Consider the following 19235-nt stretch of genomic DNA (forward strand, 5'->3'; position numbering starts at 1 on the left):
ACACTTCCTCGGGGGTGGATCACGGGGCGAGAAGCGGAAGACTGTCGGTAAATTCTATCGGTTGAGTCACTCGTATCCTACGGACACTCAAAAGTCCTTTTGTGTGTTCCTCGATGCGAATTGGAACTCTCCACGAATCCTCTGGTAGCGTACTTGGAATGGATTCTCCCGTAGCCGCGGCGACGCGCCACAATAAACACCACCCGTGCGCAGAGCGTCCGGAGGCTCTTGGTGGCGGGGCCGCGCGCGGGATGCGATGGTGGGAGGGTGGCTCGTGGCCCCCATCGCTCTGTAGCTGAGTTCACCCGGACTGGAGCTGGGACGGTCTGATCTCGGTGTCGGGCTGGGTGCCCGTCTGAGAGGTGACTTGGTCCTCGCGGCCGCCAGGTGTTGCCCTTTAGATACCTACCTACTCCGAGCCTCCGTTCCCTAATGGGGAATCCTTTTCCCCATCACCTCAACCGGAAGTTTTCTGCCCCTCCGTCACCCTCCACGGCCCTTTATCCATGCCTGTCAAGGGAACTTGCCATCTTGCACTTGTACTTAATTCTGTTCTTGTCTACTAGATTGTAAGCTCTCTGGGGGCAGGATGTGTGCCTTTTAACATCTCAGTTTTCCTAGCTTCTACCAGCGAGCCTGGTATTAGTATCCACTAAATACGTGAATGAGTGATTTTGCAATTGTTGCTCAAGAAGAGTTAAGTAGTGGGAAACTTCAAAGCAAGAACTTCTTTCCTTTTCCTTTCCTTCCCTCTGTGGCTCGCTTTGTTGTGTGCCAAACGCTGCTCACACACTGGGAATACTGTCTCATACCACGGCTCCTGCATCCCCGGAGCCGACAGTTGAGGAGAGGAAACAGCTATTAATTAAAGGATCCCTACACGGTGAATGTAAAATGATAACCCATTCGATAACCATGATGAGGGCTTGGAAAGAGAAGTACATGCACGATGATATAACTAAACTGATGAAGGATGGGTGTTAATTAGGGGAACGAAATGGGTCGGCACAGTGAAGTGCCAGCCTAAATTGAAACAGCATGTGCCAGGGTCCTGTGGCAGGAGAGAGCCCGACCTGAGAACTGGAAGAGGACAAACGGTGCCCAGGTGCCAGGGAGGGGTGGTCGCCATGGCGACAGATTAGGGTGATAGCGGACCTTGTGAGCCATTTAAAGGATTTGAGTCCCTGTGGCAGCACAGGAAGCCTTTGTGTTTGGGTAGTAGAAATGGAGCTTTGAAATACGACATAAATCTAAGTAGTCCAGCCCAACTGACTGACATCTAGTTTTAAAGCATACCTTGATCAGAGGAAGAGGGAGGATGGGGAAATGGGTTGTCTTTTCTTATGCTTTAGTTTAAACGGAATCTTCGCTTGCCCCTTTGATAGTACACATTAGCAATGATTCACGCTCTGATGAGCCACAGGTCCAAAGAGGCAAGCGTGTTTAGTGATATTGCAACAGCTTGCTCGAAAGTCAAGGCAAAAGGTTCTTACCTTGGATTACAAACTGGGAGGCACAAGCCAATGTTTGTTTTTTTCACTAGTGTACACCTGGTGCCTAGGTCTAGTTGGTGCTAAAAAATATGATGATGAAATGGAGACAAGTATTTTTAGCTCTTTGGTCCTCCTCTTTAGAACATGTCTAATTAAAAAAAAAGTATAGGGGCCGGCCCGGTGGCGCAAGCGGTTAAGTGCGCGCGCTCCGCTGCGGCGGCCCGGGGTTCGCTGGTTCGGATCCCGGGCGCGCACCGACGCACTGCTTGGCAAGCCATGCTGTGGCGGCGTCCCATATAAAGTGGAGGAAGATGGGCACAGATGTTAGCCCAGGGCCGTCTTCCTCAGCAAACAAAGAGGAGGATTGGCGGATGTTAGCACAGGGCTGATCTCCTCACAAAAAAAAAAAAAAAAAAAAAAAAAAAGTATAAATAGTTGCATGTTTAATGTGACATTTCAAAAGAAAACTCACAGTTGCAGTCTCTCCTTTGACAAATACTCTGAATTCATTGTGGGTTTGTGTTTGTTTTGTTGTTGTTTTTATCTCGCCTAGACAGTTGTCCTCTCCCCTCACCTCCTTTGTGAACTAATTTTGCCAATGGCACATTTCTTGTATTCATTTAAGCTTGAAAAAACTCAGGAACTATAGGCTCATACCTATATGTGTTGTGCATTCTGAAAAGCTGAGTTGTAATTTTCAGTATGAGGGACAGTGCAGTATGCTTAAATCATTTGCTCAAAGCTGAAAATGTCTGCCTTATGTAATTATGATTTTTAAACCTAACTTGAACTTCTCTAAAGAAGGATGTTGTTTACACCGTATTTATACTGCACTCTACAGTAATAATTTTATCATTTATAGCAGGTGAATGGCAATGCAGCAGAGGCTATCATAGACATTTATTTGTAATTTATGAATAATTCACCTGGACAGTCAAGGGGAGGGGTCACAGTGATAATTTTAAATCCCATTATTCTCCTCCAGCTCCACAGAGTAGATTCTTTCCCCACATGGTTTGAGACTATTGTTTTATAGTGAATGTTAACTCTCAGACTGAAAGTGATTTGGACTGAAGTTTAGTAATCACTTTTTTCCCCCTAAACTTTCCCCCTGTATTTTTCAGTGTAAAGTAGGCTCTTGCTATAAAAGCAGCAGCCCTAAGCAACCTTTTGAAGTTACCACTATAGAGAACACCACCACAAGTAGCAGCCATGCCTGTAGAAGGAGGGAAAACGGATATGGAGAGGATCGGCCTCTTCAGTGAGATGGGATATGTTACTGTTGGTGATAGATATGTGTCATCATTTAATCGTGAGTATATTTGGTTTTCTTTACAGCCTAATAGTGTGTGTGGGGGGTATTTTCTATATGACATTTTGGATTTAATATTTGACTTAAATGATATTCTTCAGTGGTCCATATTTTAGAGCATTAGTTCTAAAGTTGAATAAACTTGTGCAATTTCAATAGAGTTAAGAGAAGACTTAATTTGATAAGAGCAGGAAGCTCATTTTATTGAGCTACCCTACCTTCATATAGTTTCCTCATAGGTAATTTTACTTCTTTCCAAAGGTGCATGGCAGTTTTCTACCAGAATATTTTGTTTTTAGATTTTTTTTTTCCTTAAATGAGACCCAGCATTTACATTTGCATCCGAAGAGGCCACCCATGATCACTTTATTGAAAAATGAAATGCTAAATGAATAGTGGAGGGCTTTTTGGAAGGGTCATAAATAATAAAAAGAGCTAAAGTAAATGAGCATCTTAAATGTCTCAGTTAAATTTTTGGCTATTCAATGACTTCTATATAACAATAAGAAAGAATACACTGATATAAAACATCTCTAAGATACATTGTTAAATTAAAAAAATAAAGGTGCAGAATAGTGTATGTAGAATGCTAAGCATTAAAAATGGTAAAGGATATATATGAAAATATTCATTGGAACATGCCTAAACATTCTCTGGAAAACAAAATTAATATCATGTGGGATATTAATTTCTCTCTGTGGGAGAGAAACTGGGTGGCCAAGTGTGGAAGGAAGACTTACTGTAAAAATATTTATACTATTGAATTTGAAACCATGTAAATATATTACCTTTCAAAAATTTAAGTTAAAAAATTCACATTTAAATAAGCAGTTAAGGGGCTGGCCCAGTGGTGTAGTGGTTAAGTTCACGCACTGCTTCGGCGGCCCAGGGTTCAGATCCTGGGCACGGACCTGCACACCACACATCAAGCCATGCTGTGGCAGCGTCCCACATACAAAACAGAGGAAGATTGGCACAGATGTTAGCTCAGGGCCAATCTTCCTCACAAGAAAAAAAAAAACAGTTGAATTAAGGATAGTTTTTACCTTCAAAAAATTCTTCATGTTATGGAAGGACTTTTCAAATTGAGCTCTCCTGGGTCCAAATTATAAAAGAAGTTCTAAATATTCATAAAAACAGCCTTTTAGAAAATTGCAGGGTTGCTGGTAGTTCATTGTAGAACTATACCACAATTTATGTATCTGTTTTCCTGTTGATGGGCATTTGAGTTGTTTCTTTTCCTTTTCTTTTTTTTTTTTTTCGCTTGAGGAAGATTAGCCCTGAGCTAACATCTGTGCCAATCTTCCTCACTTTATATGTGGTTCGCCACCACAGCATGGCTGACAAGTGGTGTAAGTCCATGCTTGGGATCCAAACCTGCGAACCAGGGCCACTGAAGTGGAGCACCTGAACCTAACTACTACGCCAAGGGGCTGGCCCCTGTTTCTTGTTTTTGTTTATTATGAATGAAGCGGCTATGAACCTTCTTGCATTCTTGTTCATGTCTTTTAGCGGATATAGGCACTCATGTGTCTTGAGTATATACCCAGGAGGGGAATTGCTTCCGTCTGAGTATGGAATGCCCTTCCCTTCAACCTACACACACACACACACACACACACACACACACACACACACACACACACACACACACTCTCCCTCTCTCTCCCTCTCTCTCTCTTTCTCTCTCTCTCTCTCACTGACATCTCATACAGACAGTGTTTCCTGGTATGTAGATGGGGAAGCACTGGATTATAGGACTTTTAAGGCCTCTTCCACTCTAAAATTCAGAGTCTATAACCAGTCCTTAATCTAATTATTAAAATGTTTCGTGGAAACCTCATAGATCTTATTGTCAATATAGCCTTTAACACAGAGCTTTCAGTGAACACTTTGAAATGGTGTTTTAGGGCTGGCCCCGTGGCTTAGCGGTTAAGTGCGCGCGTTCCGCTGCTGGCGGCCCGGGTTCGGATCCCAGGCACGCACCGACGCACCGCTTCTCTGGCCATGCTGGGGCCGCATCCCACATGCAGCAGCTGGAAGGATGTGCAACTATGACATACAATTATCTACTGGGGCTTTGGGGGAAAAATAAATAAATAAATAAAATTAAAAAAAAAAAAATGAAATGGTGTTTTAGAGTTCAAAACTCACTGGCCCAAAGCACATTTTGAAACTTTTCTAAGTTATTTTTCATATTCTTTAATTACTAGTGGGCTCAAAATCATGATATTCCTAATTTGTTTTTAAAGGACCCTTTAATGAAGCTGCAAGCAAAAATAGACAGATGTTACCTGGGGGATCCAAAGAAATGTCAAATCTCCAGGCAGGTTATTTTGATCCCCATTTTGCAAGGATTTTTGAAGGCGAAGGCTATGTAAGTCTGAATCAAGTGAGGAGACGACATATGATGGAAGAAGCCAGAAAAAATCTAGGCAAAGCCTTCCTCCCTAGTAGTGGAGATAAAAAGCTGTAAGTGTTGAGGGGGAAATTTTAATACATCTCCTGTGCCTTTCTCTCCTCCAGCCTAAATTAAATGTTTGTTTTTCCGTAGGACTTACTTGTGTATGATTCATTTTTTAAAGTATGATTTTTAGGTTAAGTTTGTCTTAGGTGGAGACAGTTATATTGAATGATTTAAGTTGAGAGGTAATTTTGATTAAGTAGATTCTCATTATCACATTACATTTTTGGTTATCTGTGTCACTGTTCTCTATCAGTTTATATAATAAAAGGCAACTAAATAACGAAAATAAATTTGTTCAAAAACCTTGCAAAAAAGTTAGGGAAAAAATTGCCTTGTGTTATCATGTTTGTGCCCTTGACTATTTTTTCTGCTTTTCAAAAAATTTTAAAAAGTGTAAATAAAAAATGCGAAATTAGGAGAAGTCTTATTTTTGATAAAGAAGATAATTTATCAACGATGTGTTATTTACAAATCGTTGTGGGGGCTGGCCCCGTGGCTTAGTGGTTAAGTTTGGCGTGCTCCGCTTCAGCGGCCTCGGTTCAGGCTACACCACTCGTCGGTGGCTGTGCTGTGGTGGCAACCCACATGCAAAACAGAGGAAGATGGGCACAGATGTTAGCTTAGGGCGAATCTTCCTCAGCAAAAAGAGGAGGATTGGCAACACATGGTAGCTCAGGGCAAATCTTCCTCAGGGGAAAAAAAAAAAAAGAAATCATGGTACAGATACCTGCATGGGGTTTAACAATGTTTTAGTTGTGACAGTTGTCAATGTGGAGGTTCATTTTGTTTTTCTTACCTTTAAATCATTAAAACCGTACAGTCTATGTTATATATTGTATAGCTGAGCTTTAGAATATGATGTTAATTCGCACTCAATAACCTTGACTCCCAATTTAGAATTTATGATGGATGAGGATGGGCTGAAGGCTAATTTTGTGCTTGTTTGTGGTATTTTCTTGAAATTAGTAAAGCTGTGTTCTTCTAACTCAAAATTACTAAATTTTTATTAAGAGTGGGGAATTTCTTATCTGTTATTATAGTTTAATCTTTTTCCATCTTTTCACACTTTGGATAGGTGTGAATTATTTGTTATTATTATTATTACTTTTTTAGGGGCTTCTTCATTTTATTCTTAGATATAAATTCAAACATGCATGTTTTGGTTCACTACTTCATTTCTTTTTCATATAATATATGTATTTTACCCTTTAAATAACTTTTTCCTATTTTTCAGTCTCCCCTCTTGATGAATTTTGACCTCTTGTGGTAATATTTGGGACTTGCTGCCTTGATACCTTAGTTTATAATATGCTTATATTCATTAGTCAGCCAAGAAATAAAAACAGTTTTATAATTAGAGTAGTTTTTCTTTGTTTTTAAAGCTCAGAGATATGTGAAAAACATCTGTAATTTTGCGAGGTACAGAAAGAATTTCCAAAAAGAGAGATTAGTGGTATAAATAAGAAGCCCTCATATTGCTACTTATTCAATACCAAATTATGGGACCATACTCATTTAATAAATTCTAAATGTACTGATTCTTAATGCTTGCATAAAATCGCATTCTGGTTAGATTATGCCTGTGCATAACTGTCCTTTTCTCTGCTATATCATTGCTTTATTTCCTTACTGTATCTTAGAATTTTATGACATATGTTTATAAATAGCAGTTAATGAAAATGAATATCTTCTAATGGAAGCTTTATTTGTAAGCCAGAAATAAGTAATTGATGTTGATGTCTTTCTAGTTTTTGAAATTTTTAATTCAAATGTATAAACAGTGTCAAGTTTTGATAATAGTAAGGTTTCATTTGTCTTGTAGACCATTTTCTGATTATTAAATCTTGTTTACTTTAATGATAACTTGGAAGGTAGAGACTATGACTCTTACTAACATTAGTCATCCTTTTTATTGTGAAAATTTTAAAGAAAGCATTTGTTAAAGTGCTAGATGACAAATAGTTTAATGATTAAGCATACTGTGGGTCCAGAAAATTTAAAAATTTAAAATTGAAGAAAAAACATTTGGTTAATTTTTTTTCTATAGTAAAGAAATAAGTATAAACCAAAAAGAAGAAAATCAGCACCAAAGTTCTATGAGATTCACTTTGCCATCAGCAATGGAAACAATACTTTTACGTATGTGTTTTGAAAGTATAGTTTCTAGTGAGTGGTCAGAAGAAATCAGCCATTTATTAGCTAACTTGCCATAAAGTGTTGAGAAATTCATCTAAAAACACAAAAGGGTCTACTTATTGTTATAGTTAACTGAATTCATGGAAACTATTCTAACTTTCCAGAGATTATGAAGTTTTGTTTATGTGGAACATTTAAAATAAGCATAAGAAATTAAAAACTTATCTCATCTCAAAATTTGTGACTTTGAAAAATGGGGGAAATTAGATTAAAAACTAACAAAAAAATTGTTTTTTTCTTACCAAAGTTAGGCAAGTCAATTCCATTGCATATGTTTTGCTCCTTTTTCAATCATTTTTTAAAAAAAATTGTGGTAAAATATATATAACAAAAAATTTGTCATTTTAACCTGCTCCTTTTTTTTTGTGCTGTATCTAAGATGTGGATTAGGAAGCTACTATGGGACAATAGGAGGTCCAGTCCCATTCTTCAGTGCACAGTCAAAACCCAGGGCAAAATATGAGGCACCTGGAAAGAATTTATACACAAACCCAGGAAAGAAAGGAACTGGATATGGGTAAGATATTTTTGATATTTTCATATAATTAATTTTGAACTTAAAAAAATAAAATAAAATTTAACATTTCTGAACCCTGAAGTCACCATTACTTATTTTCCTTCCTTAGCTATGCAAATGTTACCATAGGTAAACAGTTTTCACACTCTGCTGATTTCTATGATGCACCAAAACTAAATTATAAGGTAATCTATTTTAACATTTTTCAACCTCTCTCTTGTTTAGTTGACTTAGAGAATTCACTTGTGATCTGATTATGTTTTGTTTTGTTTTATCTATTTATGTTACTGGGGCAATGACAGGCTGATGTTTATGAATTGTGATAATTTTACCTTTTTGATATTAGATTTCCACATCAGGCTGTAGATCCTCTCAGCTCTTCCCATGATCAACTTATATCTCCTGCTCTAGTTTACCACATCTATCTTACATCTCTCCAAACTAGCTGTGAGACTTCTGTTAACTTGGCCTGAGCAACTCTTGTCTTTTTTTTTTTTTAAGCTGAGGAAGATTTGCCCTGAGCTAACATCTGTTACCAATCTTCCTCTTTTTGCTTGAGGAAGATTTGCCCTGAGCTAACATCTGTGCCAGTCTTCCTCTATTTTGTATGTGGGTCTCTGCCACAGCATGGCCTCCAATGAGTGATATAAGTCTGTGCCTGGGGAACCGAATCCAGGCTACTGAAGTGGAGTGTGCCGAATTTAACCAGTAGGCCATGAGACCAGCCCCTCAGCTCTGTCTGTTTTAAGTAGAAGAGTCTTTTCCTGACTCTTAGCCGTATTCCCACCACACTCTAGTATTTTATGGCTAAGAAAGTGGTAGTGATATGGTACTTTTGGGCTGATCAAGAAGCCATTATGGTGAGTGAATGGAATGGAGGAGTGATGGGGAGAAGGGAGAAAGTGGAGGGTATAGAATGGATGAATTCATACAGGAGAGAGAGTGAAAGGAGAGGAGAAAACTATGCACTTTATTAAACAGCACAAATAAAAACTGAAATGTACTGGCATATGCCTCTGGCACTCACTTTGTACATATTTGACTTATAATGAAACCTTTTCACTTTGTGGGCAATGCCTACATGTAATGAATAGAGGAACCCTTATAGATTTTGGAACAATATCAACATAATTTAATAATATCATCACAAATTAAAGAAAGCTGGTAGTAATGAAAAGTCGAGTTCGTTTGGACTTTAAGCAACAGAAATTAAGTGGTAACCATTTTTTTCAGTTTTTTGTTTCTGTTTTTTTAGGCATGCAGTCTTCAATAATTTTGCCATGGTGATTTTAAGTGGCTGTGGGGCCGTGAGATAGAAGGACAGTGGCCAATTTTGCAAATGGGCATTTCCAAACCCAGGAAAAGTTTTCTATTAAATAGGGTAGAAACCTTGGTCATTTGAAAATAAGCATCTCTGTTTCTATGTATGGACTGTTCAATTTATATAAAATTGTATATAAATTACTTTTCATCTGTAGGAATAATAATGATATATAAACACATACAAGGCAATTTTATCAATGGCTCAGTAATTAGTCTTTCATCCTAAACATTGTAAGATACTTTTCTCTCCTTACAGCAAAGCTCTTCTCGTCTTATTTTCAGAACTTATTATTCATAAGTCAGAAATTTTATGTCTCTGGATTTCCTAAAATTAATTCTGAAAATAATTTAATAAAATGTATCCTTGCTTTTTCTTTTAGAACTTTAAAGAGATCACTCCACCGTATTCTTGCTTGAATTGTTTCTGACGAGAAATCTGCTTTCATGGTTATTTTTGTTCTGTGTGTACCGTGTCTTTTTTCTCTGGCTACTTTTAGGATTTCCTTGATCACTCGTCTGAGCAATTTGATTATGATGTGTCTTTGGGTTGTTTTCGTCATGCTTCTTTTGCTTGAGGTTTATCGAGCTTCTTGGATCTGTGGGTTTATAGTTTTCATCCAATTTGGAATATTTTCAGCTTTTATTTCTTCAGGTATATTTTCTGTTCCTCCCCTTTTCTCCTTTCCTTAGGGACTCCAATTACAGGTGCATTAGATCTCTTGAAATTGTCTCACAATTTACCAAGGCTCTGTTTGCTTCTTTTTTTTTTAATTATCTTTTTTCCTTCTCTGTGTTTCATTTTGAATAGTTTCTCTTGCTATGTCTTCAAGGTCACTAATCTGTTTTTCTGCAATGTCCAATATGCTGTTAATGCCATCCTGTGTATTTTAAATTTCACACATTGTGGTTTTGCTCTCCAGAAGTTCAATTTGAATGTTTTTTTTTTATATCTTACATGTCTCTACTTAATTTTATGAGCATATGGAATACAGTTTAATTACTGTTTTAATGTCCTTCTCTGCTAATTCTAACAACTGTATCAGTTCTTGGTTAATTTTGAATGATTGATTTTTCTTCTCAGTATGGGTCCTATTTTCCTATTTCTTTGCATTACTGGTAATTTTTTATTTTGAGGAAGATTAGCCCTAAGCTAACATCTGTTGCCAATCCTCCTCTTTTTGCTGAGGAAGATTCGCCCTGGGCTAACATCCATGCCCATCTTCCTCCACTTTATCTGGGATGCCACCACAGCATCGCTTGATAAGTACTGTGTAGGTCCGTGCCCAGGATCCGAACCTGCGAAACCTGGGCCGCCGAAGCAGAGCATGTGAACTTAACTGCTACGCCACCAGGCCAGCCCCCATTACTGGTAATTTTTGATTGGATGTCCGGCATTGTGAATTTTATCTCGTTGAGCACTGTATATTTTTGTGTTCTTATAAATATTCTTGGGCTTTGTTCTGGGATGCAGTTAAATTACTTGGAAACAGTTTGATTTTTTTCAGGTCTTGCTTTTCGAGATTTGTTAGGTGGGACAGGAACAATGCTCAATTCAGGGTTAACTACTCCCCACTGATGAGGCGAGACCTTTCTGTATGCTCTCCCTGGGAATCAGGTTTTCTAGCACAGCTGATGGAATGAGCACTCTTCCCAGCTCTGTGCGAGAGCTAGACGCTGTTACCTCTAATCTTTCTGGGTGGTTCTTTTCTTGGCTTTGAGTGCTTCCCTCACATATGTGTGCTGATCAGTGCTCAACTGAATACTCTAGGGCAGGGGTTGGCAAAACAAATACAATATTCTATTGAAGGGGACCATACTCTAGGAAAAGGTGATCCGTCAAGCACTGCCTTCTGATAACCTGCATCAGAATCACCTGGGGTGACTGTTAAAACTACAGATTAATGGGCCATACAGCGGACCAGTAGGATCAGAAATCTCTGAGGGAAGAGCTTGGCAATTTGTAAATTAAATAAATTACCAGGTGATTCCTATGAAAATTTGAGAAACACTGCCCAAAAGGGCAAAGGAATGGTTAAATTATCAGTACCATTGTGGCATGAAGAGGGGAGAGGAGATCACCAAGAAGGGCTGAAATTCCTATAGACTGGAGAAAGGAAGAGGAGAGGCAAAAGCAAGAGAAAAATCTAAAAAGAGTGAAAATTTGTGGAAGTGTTACAGCTGGGTTCTTAGTAATGAAAATTCGTCTTCCCTGGATTGACCATCTATTTAAATTTCATTTACCAAATGTTTTCAGTTGTTTGTTGAATGATGAAATACCAGATTTCATATTTTAAAAAAGTGAAAAAATGTATCGATATTCACTTTATAGATGTCTTTTTGAATCTATAATTCGTAACTTGAAATTTTTTTCTACTTTATTAACAGCAATTTTTATACCTAGTATTGTCCCGTAGAGAAGATTGCAATATGGGAAGGAAAAAATGACTTCTGTTTTGCTTAAATACTAGGTAGCTAATAAAGTGGTAATATAAGACTGATATATTGTTTAAAAAGTAAGTATTCCTTATTCTTAGAAGTAAAAACTGACGTTTATTGAGAGCCTACCATATGCTAGGTACTTTATACACATAATCTCATTTACTCTTTACCACAGCGTAAGGGGTAAATCATCCTCGTTTATAGTTGAAGAAAAGTTGACACTAAAAGGGTAAGTAAATTTCCCAGAGTCCCTAAGAAATACTAAAAAGCAGGAAGGAGTTAGGGTTTGAACTAGAGACCAATCTTTTTTTTTTAATACATCATATCACCCAGATAGTTAATATAGATGTGTTCAGGTGATAATAGATCTCTTTACTTCAAATAAATTTATATCCAAAATGGCCAATCATAGTTGTGCTTGTTCATAAACAAGTGTATCTTTTGTATCATAAGAACAGAACATAACAAAAGGATGTTTAAAAAAAGTGAACCTGGCAGTATATATTAAAAAAACTACATGCTTATATTAAAATTTAAAAGACGATTTGACTCTATGTTACTTCCAATTTGAGTAATTTATGCTATATAATTTCAAACTCTTAAATTTACAGAAAGAGAATGAACAGCACCATCATTTACTTAAAGGGACACCTTTCAAGTTAAATCTTTACCCAAGGGAATATTTTGATTCTAATCCTTATTTTTTTGAGAAACCTTTACCACCAATTAAAAAAGCAGAGAAGAAAGAATTACTTCCAAGCCCTTTTAAGCCCTCGTCTCCTGGTAAAAAGGTAAGTTAAAAATTTTAGAATGAAAAAATATTAATCATTATCAAGAAATATTGCCTCTTGCTGTCAAATCATTTTACTACCTATGGAAATAATAAACTTCTCTTTGTATTCATGCCAAGAATCATGAAACCCGTGTTTACAAAATTATGTAAAGTCACAAAGCATGGCTAGGGTAGGGAATAATGAAGCTCTTGTAATGAAGTAATTATTAATCACTTCAAATATATTGTCTAAGTGCCTCTCTAGATCTTAGGTACAGTTTTCCTCAAAACCATGAAAAGCCAGACCATCTTTTAGTTTTTGAAATGGTGGTTAAAATGAACTATCTGCCTCTGCTGAAGTTTACAACAAGTGTGAATAAAAATTAAAATGTTTCTTATAGTTTGTAAACCTTAGTTTATACTTTATTTTTTCTTCTGTGAATTGCCTGTTCATTTTCTCTGTGGATTTTCTATTAGGATATTTATCTTTCTCATATCGATTTTTAAGATCTTTTTGTACATTAAGGATATTGTTCTTTTGTCATTTCTGTTGAAAATAAATTTTTCTAATCTGTTGAATCTTTGACTTTGGTTATAGTATTTGGTGCTATTTAGAAGTTTAATAATTTGATGTAGTCAAATTTATCAATCCTTTTCCCTGAGTTTCATGTTATTCTCAGAATGACTTTTCTTACCACCAATATTAGAAAAATATACACTCTTGATTTCTTCTATTAATCTTATCCTTTTGCATTTATATCTTCATCTGAAATATATTTTGTTATGAAGAGTGAGGTAAGGGTCCAGCTTTTATCTCTTTCTCTCTTTTTTTTTTTTTGGTAAGGAAGATTGGCCTTTAGCTAACATCTGTGCCAGTCTTCCTCTATTTTGTATGTGGGATGCTGCCACAGCATGGCTTGATGAGTGGTGTTAGGTCTGCACCTGGGATCCGAACCCATGAACCCCAGGCTGCCGAAGCAGAGTGCATGAACTTAACCACTACACCACTGGGCTGGCCTCCAGCTTTTATCTTTTTTTGAAATCCACTTTTTAGGGCAGGAGGAAACTTTGAGGGAGGATGTGTTCTGTGTCTTCATTGTGGTCGTAGTTTCAAGGGTGTATATACCTGTCAGAAATCATAAAATTATAAACTTTATTTATTTATTTATTTTTTTGGTGAGGAAGATTAGCCCTGAGTTAACATCTGTTGCCAATCCTCCTCTTTTTGCTGAGGAAGACTGGCCCTGGGCTAATATCCGTGCCCATCTTCCTCCACTTTATATGGAACACCACCACAGCATGGCTTGACAAGCAGTGTGTCTGTCCGCGCCCGGGATCCGAACCTACAAACCCTGGGCTGCCAAAGCAGAGCTTGCGCACTTAACCACTATGCCACTGGGCCGGCCCCGAAGTGTAAACTTTAAATAGGTGCAGTTTATTGTATGTGAATTAGACTTCGTTGAAACTGATTTTTTAAAAAGTCAATTGTTCCTAACCTCACTGAGTAATTTTTTTATTGATGTTTTAATAGTTTATAACGTTGTGAAATTTTTTGTTGTACATTTTTGTTTGTCCATCACCATATACATGTCTCCCTTTACCCCTTGTGCCCACCCTCTACCCCCGTTGCCCCTGGTAACCACACTACAGTTTTCTCTGACAGAGTAATTTTTACCACCACTTGCTTTGAAATGCTACCTTTATCAAATAAAAATTCCCATTTTTGAGGGTTTTTTTCCCTCCTGAATTTCCATTCTATTTGACTGATGTTTATTTCTGTCAGTACCAAACTACTTTTAATTACTGTTGCATTTTAATATTGGGTGGTCTAGTCTCTTCTTGTTACTCTTTAAAAAAGTTATATTGGCTGTTCTCCCGTATTTATTCTCTGGAACTTTGGAATTATTTTGTAAAGTTCTTGGGAGAAAAAGACCTTTGGTGTTTTGCTATAAAGTTAAATCGTTAGATTTTTGGATGTATTAGCGTATTTGTAATTTGAATCTTCTGATCTGATCTAGAAATAAACTACTTATAAAAATTTTTATTTCCCTTGTAGAATTTTATATTTTACTTCACATAGGATTATATGTCTTATATTTATTCCTACTTATTTTAAAGCTCTGGTCAATAGTTTTTTCCCCATCATGTTTCTCCTCATATTATTTGTCTTGATAAAAACGTTTGATTTTTTAAAATATCTGGCCATTTCATTAAACTTTCTTATGTTCTAATGGGTATTCTGTTGATTCTGTTTAGATTTTCAGATGTATGATTATCTGCAAATAATTTTGCTTCCTCCTTTCCAATATTTATCTGTCTTATGTCATGCTCATGTCCAATTGCTCAGGCTAGCAATAGTGGCCATCTTGCCTTAATCTTGAATTTAATGAGGACACCTCTAGCGTTTCATTTTTATAGATGCCAAATTAGGAATAAATCAGGAATGTATGTAAAATTATGTTGAATGTTTTGATGTAATATATTTAGACCATCTTTTTTTTCTCCCTTTGACTTGTCATAAGGTGAATAACAATAATAGATTTCTTAGAATGAATCCATCTTGGCCATGTTGTATTAATTTTTAAGTGTAATACTGTATTTTATGTGTTAATGTTTTATTAAGTATTTTTGCATTACAATAATTTTAAGCATGACTGGTCTGTACTTTTTTTTGGTATGCTTTGTTCTACTTTGGTATAAATAGATGCTATCATCTTAAAATAATCAGGGAGATTTCCTCCTTTTCTTATGTTCTGTAACGTAAAACAGTTTAAATAGCACTAGAAATATTTGTTTCTTGAAGGCTTGAAAGAATTCTCATAGAAAGTGTTCTGGGCTTAATTTCTTGCATGATGTCTATCCATTATCTAAGGCTTCCTCTCTCTCTCTTTTTTTTTTTTATTTGTGAGGAAGATCAGCCCTGAGCTAACATCCATTCTAATCCTCCTCTTTTTGCTGAGGAAGACCAGCTCTGAGCTAACATCTATTGCCAATCCTCCTCCTTTTTTTCCCCCAAAGCCCCAGTAGATAGTTGTATGTCATAGCTGCATATCCTTGTAGTTGCTGTATGTGGGATGTGGCCTCAGCATGGCTTGAGAAGCGGTGCGTCGGTGCGCGCCGGGGATCCAAACCCGGGCCGCCAGCAGCAGAGTGCACGCACTTAACCGCTAAGCCACGGGGCCGGCCCTTCCTATCTCTCTTGAAGTCAATTTTGACATTGATATTTTCTTTGAAAATCATTCATTTCATTCACATTTTCAAATTTATTAACATGGTATTTTACAAAAATATTATTTTATATTTTTTGATATTCCGTATATGTATAGGTTTCCTCCACTCCTTTCTCATTCTTAATTATAATATAGATTTATCTATTTATTTTTTAAGACATAATCTGATGGGTTGGTTTATTTACCATCTATATTTTTCTAATTCATCCATTTTACCTTTACATTTATCAATTAATTTATTTTACTTTGCTTAAGTTTCTTTATTATTTGTTGCTCTTCAAAATAATTCATGTGTCTTCAATTGGAAAACCTGAAAAATGACAACCATATCTTTCAAATGAATTAAATTTTCATGTATATTTGGTTTAGATACTATAAGTGAAAGGATGCCTAATTAAATAGGTTATTATGATTCTGTAGTTTTCTTGGTGACTGTATATAATATAAAGATTAAAATCATGGTAAATCAGTTTAAAAGTCAAAGCAAATATTTGTCCGTTTTGTGTATAGGTCAAAAATATTTTGATTGACTTCTTTTAATAGACTACAAGAAAAATATAAAGTAAAAGTAGATCACATTTTCCTCTCACCTTCTATTTCTATGTGCTATTCCTTTATTTTTTGTTTTTAGCATCTTCTCCATCACTGAGGTGTTTAGTAAACTCCTGTTATGCTAGGCTCTCTGTTGGACAAACTTGACCCTTGGCCCCTTCTCCCGTCCTCTGGGTCTGAGCCCTAACTCCTTTCTCTATCAAAACACGTCTGACCTAGGTTTCATTCCCTCAGTAATGGGCTCACCCTCTAACTAGATGATAGCTTGGTCTGATAAACTCTCGCTAAAATATTAATGCTTGGCAGTCATTTACAATATTACCTTCCTATAAACATTTGCATTTTCGTAGAGAACTTTTGGAATTACAGTGTGTTAACCCTGTAAAATTGGTGGTAGGGATACTCTTTGCTGGTATTTGAATTAAACAGTATAGACAACTTTCTTTAAATGTAAAACCAGCTCCATAGACAATACACCGATATGTATGAACTTCTTCAAAATCTAATTTTGTTAGGAGCATTTTATAAAACCACGTTAAATTGTCTCATTTTTATTTGTAGGCTGGTGGAATGAAGGCAGGAACATTTGACCCTTACCCTTCACATTCTGCTGACCCTTATGCGGTTAAGTTGGCAAAGCAGATTTCCAGGAAAGATGTTAAGATTTTCCACCCACCAGGTGGACCAAAAAGCAGACCAACTGAAAGCATAATGGCTTTGAATGTCAAAAGGTAGTGATATGTTACATTCAGCCCGTGCACCGTGAAAAGTTGTCTGCAACTTTTAGATTTCTTCAAAATAATATCTTCTATTTGAACATTTAAAAATGACAAATTTGGGTGACTTTAGAAATCTCAGCTCCTTCCGTAGACCACTGTCCATTATAGAAGTTCTTTCTCATCTTCTGAAATTCCCAGTTGAAAAAGCTTAATTTATCTGTGCCAAACCATTCTGTCCACAATTTTTTAGGCAAATCTATAGCACCTTATTATGAGTTGTTTGAGACTGTTTAGATATTTCTAGTTCAATTCGCAGTACATGTTAACATTGTGTGTTTCTCAAAGGGAGTTTTTGACCCTTGTTGAATTATTATCTCTATGTGGGTTCCAGGCTCTCAGTAATTGTGAGGAATCCTAATGACACTTAAGATTTCTGTCCTTAACTTTGAAATAATCTTCTTTGAAAACAGGAAATATTTTGGTTACTTAAAAATACTATTAACATCACTTTATAATACTTTGAGAAAAAGTATATTAAGGTATCTTAAAACTTCAATTTTACCCAGTTTTTGAGCACTGTCTAAATTGAAAAGAAATTCTTAAGAGTTCAGAATATAAATTAGAGAAGGACAATCCATCATTCTTTGTGTGTGTGTGTGCGCAAAACCATAAAAAAGTAGAATTCATTTGATTACCTTTCTGTCTTGAATTCATTGAAAACGTTTTAATGCCCAACAATGTAATCATACAGTGTATTAGGTAAAGGACACCAAATTCACATTCTTTTCTTTTATAAAAACAGTGGTACATCTTTATCACTTGTGGACAGTGGTTATAATACCAATATTATTGTTATATCACAAAAGTAAGATTGCCCTTCGTTATTTATGTAATTTAACTGTTGTTTGCAGGAGTAATATTCTGTGTGGGCTAGTTGGTAGAGTATTGGACTGGAAACAGGAAGCTATGGAGTCTTTTTTCCATGTCCTTTGACCTTTTGTCCTTTGGCAAGCCACCTATCAGTACTCTGCCCAACAGTATCTATACGTATAACAGAACAGACAGTAAAATCAGAATTTTGCTCACCACACTCAACCTCGAATAGATGGAATTTTTTTCTTGTGGGGTGGTTTCAGGTTTTCTGTGTGTTCCTTTCTCTCCAGAGAACAGAGCTGAGAAGGTTCTGTGATGCCCAGCATATGTGTTTGGAGCAGAGAAAAGAAAAGAGTAACTGATTGCTCTTTTGAAAAATCAGAAGTTTATCTTCTGTTTAGTAATTTTGAGTTTATTGAAATCTCTTTCTTTTTACATTATCACAAATATTATCCTAAATCAAGTTTTCATTTCTTTTACCCTAATTTTAAAACTAATGAACTTCTCTGGATGGTAGTATTTAAAATTGGTCCTATAAACCAATTTTTCCCTCTTAAATTACATTTTAAAAATATATCTGACTTATATGAAGTGAAGCTTTTTAACTTGCTGAGAAAATCTGGTTTTGGATTGTTAATTTTTTATTGTAAAACATTTTTACAAGAACGTGCAGATATATAACCTGTACCTATAAAATTAAATGTGCATTTTTTTCCAATTTTAGGGCACTAAATATGAAGAACTACAAGACTGCTTCAGTACAGTCCTATTAGCATCTGGAAGACAAATAGCTTTCTAGATCCTGACTCTCAGTAACTCATCATTAAGTGCTAATTATTTGAAAAAATATAAGATGTTGTGGGACAGATAGCTAAAGCATCAAAAGAAATTTAAGCCTGCAACTATAATACTCTTTCTTGTTTTAGTACTGTTACTTAAAGAATAAATAGAATTTGTTAATAATTTAACTTATGATTACTGATCTATATTTACATCTGTGTGTCTGAGGAGAATATAATGTTTAGAAATTTTATAAAATCTTGAAGTGTATTCTGTTATTTGAGAACTTTGACTCCTAATGTTAAAAAATGGCAGGGTTGGAGAGTAGGGGTGGAGGTGGGGCCTGGAGGGGTAGAAAGTACACAGTAAATTCTTAACTTGCTGTTTCTTCTTGGAGGTATTTGAAAATTGGATTGAGAGCTATCTAAGTGTCATAGCCTGTTAAAGCATTCTTAACATCGAAGATAAATATTGATTCATTCCTATTGCGTAGATTCCTATGTACACACATTATATAGTGAGGCAAATGTCTCAACTTATGTGGCATCACGCCTTCTATTTA

General features: G+C 36.2%; 1 protein-coding gene across 10 annotated transcripts; it reads left to right on the plus strand.

Annotated features, from left to right (window-relative positions):
• The first annotated feature begins 1 nt into the window (after position 1).
• On the plus strand, positions 2–19000 carry CFAP96 (cilia and flagella associated protein 96). Of its 10 annotated transcripts, none has more exons than XM_058525001.1 (8): positions 2–47; positions 2628–2805; positions 5058–5277; positions 7848–7985; positions 8095–8170; positions 12359–12538; positions 16863–17032; positions 18618–19000. In XM_058525001.1, exons 2-8 carry the CDS (start codon positions 2706–2708, stop codon positions 18664–18666), a joined length of 933 nt encoding a protein of 310 aa, XP_058380984.1. In that variant the 5' UTR covers positions 2–47; positions 2628–2705; the 3' UTR covers positions 18667–19000. The 10 variants fall into 10 exon arrangements, with proteins under 10 accessions (XP_058380984.1, XP_058380980.1, XP_058380978.1 ...); XM_058524997.1 differs by lacking the exon at positions 2–47 and adding an exon at positions 58–387 and having other exon boundaries at positions 2625–2805; XM_058524995.1 differs by lacking the exon at positions 2–47 and adding an exon at positions 58–387.
• Positions 19001–19235: the final 235 nt, after the last annotated feature.

This window comes from Diceros bicornis, chromosome 29 (genome assembly GCF_020826845.1).
Source record: "Diceros bicornis minor isolate mBicDic1 chromosome 29, mDicBic1.mat.cur, whole genome shotgun sequence".
Classification (NCBI taxonomy): domain Eukaryota; kingdom Metazoa; phylum Chordata; class Mammalia; order Perissodactyla; family Rhinocerotidae; genus Diceros; species Diceros bicornis.